Raw genomic sequence first — 10,766 nt, 5'->3', positions numbered from 1 at the left:
AGAGTTTTCAAGACTATTAGGAAAGTTGAGAGCTCAGGTGTTATGGGGTACAGGGTATGAGAGCTTGAGTGCTTGTGTGAGAATTTAAACTCTGAGTGTGCTAGTTCTGCTCAACTGTGAGGAGTGTGTAATCTCAGATTGTTGATGCGTAATGAAGGCTTATGGTGGTGTTCAAAACGGGATGTAAGACACATTGTCTGAACCAGTATAAAATTCCTGTGTTGATATTTTACTTTACTGCTTTTACATTTTATTATTTTTTTGTTTTTAGTTCCTATCTTTTTTCATGTTCTTTGTTATGTTATTTGATTTTTAGTTGAATCTTGTTGTTGAAATTTACAACAATATGCTTAAGGGTAAACGATACCTGTTAGTAAGACTAAATAGTTCATTTGAATTTGATCGTTATTTAGAGCAAATGACCATGGATGGAGTTGGAGATTTTAATATTTTACTCTAATGGGAAATAAAAATCAAGATTTCTTTTACTTTCTACTATAGCCTGTGATATATTAATGATTTTAGTGTTTTCTATAACTTTTGAATTAGTTTTTAGTAGAAGTAAGTGTGTATTGGATTACTATCGAAATCGATTGACACAATAAATGATGAAATATTGCATCTACTTGTGAGATTTGTAATGAATAGAGGCTAAGACACAAGATTTAATCATTAAAGATGAAATGAATTAAATTGAAATAAGTTGATTATTAATGTAATTTTTTATTTTAATGATTTTGAACTTTATAGAAATAATAAGAAGTTTATAAGTCAGAAAAAATATCAAAAAGATTTATAAACATTGTTTGAGTAATTAAAATATTTTTTCAAAATAAAATGTATAAAAATAAATTTATGAGGTGTTGTTTAATAGTTCGCACGATAAAATATGTAATAAATATTTCTGTTATTCAAATGTCATTAGACCAAAATAAGAGTGAGTTAATTTGTAATACATCAACTTATTAAAAAAAATTAGAATATCAGATTAAGTCTAGCTTTGATTAAACGACACTACTAGATCAATTATTTATTTTTATAATTCTAGTCGTCTATTAATATTAGCATATGAAACATTCTACTATAAATCTAGAATAATTTTGAGAAATATTTAAAAAAATATAATGAAATAAAGAACTAATCCAATTAGTTTCATGTCATTTTGATGAAAGATAAGTATTTTGTAAATGTTTAACGTAGAGTATCTGATAAATACAACATTTGAAATATATATTATTGTATAAATGACAATTAAGGTTGATATACACATACCAATAATGTTTATATTTTTCAAATCACATTAAATCTATACAATAAATATGAAATAAAAATTGAACATTCTATTAAAATTCCTTAACACAAATCGTAAAGATATAATTAAATAAAAGATAATTCATTAGACTTCTATAATCTTCAATTCATTCAACTCTAACAATCTATTGCATTAAACACAAGTATTTATAAAAATATGAAGATTGACTAATAAGCTAGTAAGATATCTTCAAAAATACTAGTCTAACTATCCAAATGGCATGATATACATAACAAAACAAAAATCATAGATATGTTTAAGCAATTAATAATTTTTCAATAATCATAACAATAACATATAGTCTTGGTCAAATTCTTATTCAATTCGATGTGCAAACAATCCCGTCCCCACATAAAGGACTTTCCTCAATGGATGATTTTACACCAAAGACCCATTATCTTTCTTGCATATTCCGGGTTCATCTTAATCGTTTGTTTCTTAATTTTAATCATGACATATAATTGATTATATTATTTCGTTCAACATTTGATCATGTAATTCATATTATATACATATAACACATCATTATTTCCATTCATATATGTTTAACATACTTTTTAAAAGTTTAAAAAAAAATCCTACTTATGTTTGTTAGATGATCAAATTGCCTAAATAATTTCTTGAATTTCGATTTTTTTCTATAGAAAATTTCTATTGTAATGGTTAGTGAGACAAAAATGAAAAGGAAAATAATAGGTGAAAATATAAATGTTTATACTATGAAAAAAATGAATAGTCCTTGAAAAATTCTTTAGAGAGGATGACAAGTATGGAGAATTTACTCAATATTATCAAGATGATGTTTATGCTTCCTTAAATAGATTTTTTGATCAAAAACACAGGGGCCATAAGTCCCCATTAGTTATTTATTTTAATAATTTAGCTCAATCACTATTTTGACCACTAATAATTATTAACTATTTTAAATAATATTTTCTTTAGCTGTTACTATCAATAATATTAATTATAATATAATAAAGTTTATTATTTATTTATTTTAAAAAATAAATATATCTCAATTACGATATAATTCATTAACTAAATACCACTAAGAATATCACATTATTGTTCTCCAACAAATTATCATTTATTTATATAATTTAAATAATGGAGAAATCCATTAATTAATATTATAATCTTCTCAAATAATTTTTCTTAAGCCCATTAGAACAACTTAATAAATTCCATGGATTTAGCCCCTATGATAAATAAATAAAAAAATTCAAAAATGACTTTAGTCTAAAAAAAAGAATCCAAAAATTGAATTATTTAACTTAAGCCACAGAGACAATCTCATTAGGCCCATACTAAAATATATTAAATCATGGGTTTATCCAAAAATCAAAGAAGAAAAATTTGGGTTTTTACATATTATGTAATTAACATATTTTATTATGAATTATTTAATCATATAAAGATATTTTTTTATTTCTTTTAGTTAAAAGCCTGAAACAAACTCAAGTTCAAATTCAGTCTCAGGCCCCAAACCCAAGCTTGAATTCGAGCCCAAACTCGAAACCTAAAATTCAATGGATATTTGAATGGGCTTGGGCTTGAGATTATGTTTTTAGCTTGACGCAACACTATTTAAGCCTGAAACTACCTAACCCGAAAAAGTCAGTTTCGAAACGAATCGGCCCAATTTACACCCATACTCAAACCCTAGAAGAAAGAAAATCCTTTAGTTTTTATAGTCTTAGAGATCTTTAGAAAATTTTAAAAAAATATATAACATAATTTCTTTTTTAATAACCCTAAAAAAGAAATAGAATACAAGACAATTACAGGACCAAATCAACATTTTATCAATGCTTGAATTTCATCATTATCTAGAAAGCAAACATGATCAATTCTAGAAAGATGTTGATAAATAAAGAAACATTGAGCACATGAGTTTCATTATTAAGTCTAGTTTCTTTCTTGATTTATAAATTAATATAGTGATTAATCAACTAGGCCTAATGGAATTACAAGTAATCTAATATTTAAAACCTTACATTCATAAATAATATAATTGAATAAAAGAATTTAATTCATTTAGTAGATCACAAATCTTTGGGATAATATTTCAATGAAGTGATGATGTTTGTAATCTTATTATCTCAATATTTGATGTTGTCAAGGAATCTCTAGAGAATCTTTTCCTAATATAGCATATATATATGTTAACATATGTTTGGTAGGAGTTTGAGACATCTCCTTGGATGTTGTGTAGTGTATGAAAATACAGATGTCCCTATGCATGTTATGTGTGTGGCATGACTTTTTTTTAACAATAATCATTATCAATATTGCACTTATATCCCAAAATTTAGGGGTTTTTTAAAGAGATTTTGTGTAAAAATGAAATAGTAAAGGCAACCAAAATTACTTACGAAAACACACAAGGATTTATGTGGTTTGGCAGTATACTTACGTCCACGTCCACAGATTAATACCAATATTCTTCACTAATAAATCAAATAAGAATAGAATAAGAAAAAACACTCAAGGTTTGAATCCAAAAAACCCTTGTACACCCCTACAGTTTTATCCAAATTCTTGAAGAAGAAAATCCCTTGTAATTTTTAGAGCTTTAAAGATTTTTATTTATAAACAAGGAGTTACTAAATTCATCAATCTCTCATACAGGTCTTGGAAATACCACACATAAACATTTTACGTACCAGATGATACAACTCACCACATTTTTTTCCTTTATTAGGATCATGGAACCATGTATGATTTTTATAACTCTACCTCCAACTGAATACCTACAACCCATGGAGTCCAACTTGTCAAGTGATATTAGATTCTTTCGTATCATTAAGACAAAGACCATATCACCCAAAATACATACCACTCCATCAAACATTTTGATCTTTATCGTTGATCTCGTAATATCACAAATAGATCCATCATCAAAGGAAATCACACATGTCTTCCTTTCCTAGAACATATCAAAATATTCCATTTTAAAGCGTATATGAACATAACAACCTAAGTCTAATATCCATTCATCATAAGAAAATGTGTGCATACCTTTCAAGACTGTTAAAACATCTCTGTAGTCATCATCACTTTCAATTAATCATAATTGTGTTATTAGAAATATTCCCAATTTTTTTAATTTATTTTTCACATGAGTCCCTTTTAATGTGATCATATTTGTTTAATAAGAACGATGCTTTGACATCTTTCAGCTTCATAATATCTTTTTTCGTATAGAAGCATAATTACCAAATTATCATAAGAATCTGAAAGTATGGTAAGAAACATAAGGGCTTTATATTTTTCCTCCAACTTAATATCAATTTTGTGCAACTGATCCAAGATTTAATTTAACGCAGTCATGTGCTTCAAGAGATTCACACGCTTTGTCATCTTCAAGACATACAATTATCTTTTTAGAAATGATTTGTTAGTCAAAATCTTACTCATGTAGAGATTTTTCAACTTCTCCCATAGTCTTGGTGCTAATTTATCCACCATAACATTAAATCAAACATTATCTACAAGTCAAAGTCGAATAATGTTAACTGTTCTCGTCATGATGTCTTCCTAATCTGCATATGTCATATTTTTTAGTTTATTAGACTTTACTTTCAACATCCTAACTAGGCATTGTTGAACCATGATGTCCTTTACACTTCTTTACTGTAGATTGAAATTGTCATTCTCATTGAATCTCTTGACATCAAACTTATCATTGTCATCTGTATAAACTTTTTGGCTTTGATACCAATTTGTAAAATATGAAATAGTAAAGACAATCAAAATCACGCATGAAACCACATAAGGATTTAGTGGTTCGATAGTGTGCCTACGTCCATAGATCAAAACCAATCTTATTCATTAAGAAATTAAAGGAGAACATTACAAGAAAAAATACATAAGATTTTAATCCCAAATTCAATCCCAAAAAACCCTTGTATATATATTTCCCTTTTTCTCTAAATCCTAAAAGAATAAATCCTTTGTAGTTTTTAGAGCCATAAGGATCTCTATTTATAAACATGGAGTTAATAAAATGCATTAATCTCCATAAATATAAAAAAACATTTAGGAAAATATTTCATAATTCATTTTTAATAGTGTTAGATATCAATCCATATATATATATAAGAAACAATACACACATTTAAGACCACGTTTTTTTCTAATTTTTATCTTTACATGAAACTAAACAATTGTAACATCTTCAACTATCACGAATGAAAGTTGCAATACAAAAAATTGATCATTCTGACCTGATAAATAAAAGTTTGTGGATCCAACTATTACTATTAATGAAACTTGGAAAACAAAAAATTGATCATTAAAATATATTTAACAAAAGGTTGTTTCTCAAGTTGTTACTAGTAATGAAACTTGCAAAACAAAAAACTGATCACCGATCATTGTCAAAAAAACTTGTAGATCAAACTATTACTGTTCAACAGAGGTTTGTGGATCGTTGCCATTGGAAGCCTACAAACAATATTATTTTAACTATCAGTACAAGAAAATATAATTAAAATTTTTTTGTTTAAGAAGGCGAAATAACAAATTATTACCTGTGTACCCCGAAGTACTTCAGCCATATTTATAGTACGGCCAAGTTGCTGACTCATAAATGATATCAGTGTTTCAAATTGCATTAACATGTTTGTCTGAAATTCATTCATCTCTCAACGTGTTGCAGCGACTTCTCAGCATGCCTCATTAGCACGACGATTTGTCTCAACGGCCTGTGAGATACACTCTTGACGGGTCGGTTGGGGTCCAACAAACATTGAAGGTCTCACTCCCAACCCCATCTGCCTGACACGACCATGACCATCTTCTCCCATGACTTGAGAGAAGATGTCGTTCCTACCTGTGTTACTTTGGGAACTATCTGACAATTGGGACTCATTCTCTTTTTGTCTCATCTCATCCTAAAATAAATTAAATACAATCAATATGTACATGATTTAAAAAAAAAAGACATAAAAAAATTATTGTAACTTAAAAATATTTTTATAAGATAGATAATTTTGATACATAAATTTTTCCAATAGAATAGGTTGGAAATATATACTTACAATAACTTTCATTGTCTCTGTATCTATAAAGGTCTGGTCCTTTTTTGTGTGGATTACTATGAACATTTGCATCCGGGATGGCTCTACCCCAATATTCTTTTTTGTCTATTAACAAGTAAAGCATAATAAGTCAATAAATATTTTTGCAATCTTGTAATAAATAGGCTCAATGCGTATTTGATTTTACCTCATCGAATTGTCTTGCGAAGTTCTTTGTGCCAGATGTGTGGTGCATTTTTTGATTCTTACAATTGGCTTTGTTTTTCATTTCACGCATCTACAAAGTAAACCATAAAAAATTAGATAATATTCAAATCTTATCAATATTTAATTAAATGAATTTATATGTAACTATGGTTGTTACTCATACCTTACAAACTTTGCTTTTATAAAATTGAACAAGCCAATCCCACTCCACTTGATCCATAAAAGGTGGGAGGTTCTTTTTTGCCTCATCTGGAGCACCCACAAAGTCTAAATAGTATTTTGTTTTCAAAAGGGATTTGCGGTCTTTTCATTTTTTATTGAAGGATTCAAGAACCCAACTCTTCAAGTCGGCAACGGTATCAAAAACCCCCTACATCACATTTAAAAAAGCATATGAGTAAAGTTTATGGATAAATATAAACAGTCGATGTAGTTTAATCGATTTATTTTTCAGATTACCTGAATAATTTGCCAAATGTTCTCTTTAGCTTCAATTGGCACTCGCCTCCAATCTGAATACATAAAAGATATGAACCGTGACTTCTGTATCGCGGTACCTAAGAATTGTCCAAGTAATTTGGTCCCATTGCCAATAGGCTGCTTGTAGTTATTTTTTCGAACACGTGTTTTTAAATCCTGTGGGCCAATGTTCCAAAGTGATTCAAGACGTGTATTGCCTCGTACACGTTTTTTATACGTCTTGGTAGACCTTGTAGAAAATCATGAACAAAAAATTGATTATCTTACATATACATACATGAATGTAAAATCTTAAAAATAATTACTCCATCTTACTAAATGTTGAATCAGATGCCTGATCAGAAGGGACAGTCATGTAGATCTGTGTGGGCCCCAAATTTATCGTCTCATCCTCATGTTGGGGAGGTTGTGAATCATGACGATGCATCCTATAATAAAGATCAAGAAAATGATTAGTTATTTTAAAAACTTATAAGAAATGTTATTAAGTTAATGATAATGGTTAATTCAAAAATTTACCAATGAATTTTTTGAATTATCTATGTCAAATGATATATTGAACTTGGAATTGCATCATTGTACATGAATAATTTCAAACAGCATCACTGGACTCCAACTCATCCCCATCAATACTATTAAAATCTGACTCGTCAATGTTATCCTCCCTAATTTCATCTGTGGCAGTTAAAGGTGTTGTGATAATTAGAGGAGCATTGATCGTTATTCCTGGCATATCTGACCTATCACATGTTATGTTATCATCAGAGGTGATCAAAGTCATCATACTTTGATCATTGCAAGGCAAGCTTTGCAAGTAATCATTGATATCCTCTACTGTACCATTTCCTCCCATTTCAAACAAGTCTCTTGGTTTTGATTGTATAGCAGTATACCAGTTTGAATCCATGAAGTCCTTGACGTAGAATACTTGTGTGGCTTGAGATGCTAGTAAAAATGGTTCATCGTAAACATTTGCTCCAGTATTGGATAAGTATGTGAAATTCACGAGCATAAGTCCCAAGTCATCTTTTTTTATTCCTCTTCTAACATCAACCCACTCACACTTAAACAATACAACACGCTTCCATCCATAATAATTGAGCTCTATGATATCGGTCAATACACCATAATAGGTAATGTCTTCTTGAATTGGGCTTCTATCACTAAGACTTACGAAACTTGATTTATTAGCAACTACGATAACTCCACTGTTTTGAGTTTTTCTCTTACTTTCACTACCTTTCATGCGAAATCTGAACCCATTAATGATGTACGTATTGAATCTTTTTGCAACACGATCAGGACCCTTTGCTAATTTTTTAACTTCATCTGAAAGTGCAAAATTCTCCGAATGGGAGGACTTGTTAAAAAGTCAATCATCAAATTATTTGGCATGAAGCCTATCAATTTCAAAACGATTGACCTGACGATGCTTCTGCTTAAGTTCATTCTTGTGTTTTCTGTATATGTTTGAGTTCAAGAGATATGATTAATTATGGATATATTACATTCAACATGCATGGTAAAACTTAAAATAAATATGCATTCTTATTAGAAGTATGGGACAAATGTCTCAAAGTTGAAGAGCATGTATCGATTTGCTTGCCTCCATGATATTTCATTGAGAGTAAATACTTGTTCTTTCCCCAACGGTCGACCTGAGATAGTGTTACCAAAGTCATCATTTCTTATTGGTGGATTAAACCTTGTCTCCACACTATCAAAGTACCTCAAACAAAATGTTAAGCATTCTTCTGTGAGGTACCCTTCTGGTCGACTTCGATTACACACATATGATTTAAGTGTGAGAATGTACCTATGACCATGCATTGAGATAATTTGACTATGAGATTGAATAGTGTGGTGTGACACGCGTTCACCAACAAATGTTGTAGGAGAACCCATATTTTTATTTGACCTGCGGAATTTATTGATGAGAAACGGAAATGGATAGAGTCCATTTCTACTCGGGTCGTGCATCAAAAATTTTCCTGTTGCCTGATCCTTCACATTGAAAAAGTTGGGGTGAAGTTCAACAAAAGTATGAGTATCAGCAGTAAATTTCTGAATAGATAACAAATTTTGAGAAATTTGGGGAACGTGCAAAACATCATGTAATTGAAAAGAAGAAGTTGAGTTGTCCCAACATGATTAATAGGAATGCCTTTACCATTGCCCACACGGATTTGTTCCTGGCCGTGATACTCATTAGCACGAACATTCAGGTTCACAAAATCAGTTGTGAGGTGATGAGTGGCACTAGAATCAACAAACCAGTTTTCATCAACAGGAGGTTGAGGCATTGCAAGAAGAGCCTGCATGTTGGAATCACTGGAATACGAGTTATCAAATCGATGATAACAAGTTAAGGCTATGTGGCCAAGCTTACCACATACTTGGCAGGTAGGACGAGAGCCATTGTTGGAGGAGCCACGACTTCGACTACGACCACGATTGGTTCGTTGGCCAGAAGAGGTAGAAGTGTGGTTAGTTTGAGAGGGATTAGAGAACCTCCCACCATGATTTCCATGAGAAAAAGTGTCACCACGATTGGCAAAATGTGCCCCAGCAAGAGATAAATCCACCTTGGGTTGTGTTTGAGCCATACGAAGTTCATGGGAAAGGAGATGCCCATAGAGAGCTTCAATAGAGAGAAGTTCGACTCTCATTTGAACAGTGCTGACAAAAAACTCAAATTCGGAGCCAAGACCAATGAGAAGGAAGGAGACTTGTTCCTCTTCAGTGAGAGGTTTATCAATGGCAGCTAGTGTGGCAGTAAGGCCAGTAAACTTGTGAAAATAATCAGTTATAGAAGAATCTCCCTTCTTCGAAGTGGAAAGTTGATAGTGAATGCTTATAACATGAGCCCGTGAATAAGTGGTGAACATTCGTTCGGGAGTGAGCCAAACTTCTCGAGATGTTGTTCATTTGACAACATAAGCTAGAACATTTTCAAATAAAGAGGAGATCAAGGTGCTAAGGATCATCTGATCCTAAATAAGCCATGTATGAAACTCGGGATTGGGTTGAAGCTTGAAAATTCCATCGGTGGTGACAGTGATTGTTTGAGGAGGGGCTAGCCAGGAAGCATCGAGGAAACCAAAAAGGTGTTGGCCACGGAGGTAAGGAACAATCTGAACTTTCCAAAGCAAGTAGTTGTCATGAGTTAATTTGATGGTGACCATGTGATGAACAACAAGAAGATGAGTAGGGGTAGGCAGCAAGGAAAGAGTAGAGGAAGGGGTGAAAGTGGTCATTGTAGTTAAGGTGTTTGATAGAATGTAGGTAGGAAAATACTGTGAAAAAAAAAAGACGTTAGTCTTGTAAGGCTCTTGATACCATGTTTAGACTTGAGAATATAGAGAGTATATTGTATGTTCTGCCTTACTAATTGGTTAAGGTTGATGTCTTTATTTATATTGATGTACAAAGAAGATATATACAAGAGATTAAAGTGGATGTTTATCATAACAACCACAGCGGAGATAAAGGTTTATCATAACAACCACAACATGATAAGATCCCTACTTTATATGGAGATGATCTCTATCTATATACTCTATGCCGTGATCTTCATTATCTGCAGAGTTTGAATTTAATTGAGTATTATCCTTAACAAAAACAAATACAAGAAAAATAAAGAGAGTACAGAAATGAATACAACCACAATACAAGATATATGTGATTAACCCACAATGAGGTTACATCCACGGACAAACAAG

General features: G+C 31.0%; 1 protein-coding gene across 1 annotated transcript; it reads right to left on the bottom strand.

Annotated features, from left to right (window-relative positions):
• Positions 1-5,719: 5,719 nt before the first annotated feature.
• LOC147388750 (uncharacterized) lies at positions 5,720-7,471 on the bottom strand. Its single transcript, XM_086418378.1, has 8 exons — positions 7,350-7,471; positions 7,024-7,273; positions 6,899-6,934; positions 6,545-6,634; positions 6,358-6,462; positions 5,992-6,210; positions 5,848-5,895; positions 5,720-5,761 (listed from the first exon to the last, which is right to left on the bottom strand). The coding sequence occupies exons 1-8, from the start codon at positions 7,469-7,471 to the stop codon at positions 5,720-5,722; spliced, it is 912 nt and encodes a 303-aa protein (XP_086274504.1).
• Positions 7,472-10,766: the final 3,295 nt, after the last annotated feature.

The sequence above is a fragment of the Akebia trifoliata genome, chromosome 12, assembly GCF_017979445.1.
Source record: "Akebia trifoliata isolate Shusen 1 chromosome 12, ASM1797944v1, whole genome shotgun sequence".
NCBI lineage: Eukaryota > Viridiplantae > Streptophyta > Magnoliopsida > Ranunculales > Lardizabalaceae > Akebia > Akebia trifoliata.
This window is presented reverse-complemented; position numbering and strand designations above follow the sequence as displayed.

What these genes read in the sequence shown, in the direction of transcription:
- LOC147388750 (XM_086418378.1), bottom strand. Translation starts at nt 7,471, where the DNA reads ATGCATCGTCATGATTCACAACCTCCCCAACATGAGGATGAGACGATA. An exon ending in ACATTTGGCAAATTATTCAG is followed by an intron (nt 6,935 to 7,023) that starts GTAATCTGAAAA and finishes AATGTGATGTAG; the next exon opens with GGGGTTTTTGATACCGTTGC. An exon ending in CAGAGACAATGAAAGTTATT is followed by an intron (nt 6,211 to 6,357) that starts GTAAGTATATAT and finishes AATTTATTTTAG; the next exon opens with GATGAGATGAGACAAAAAGA.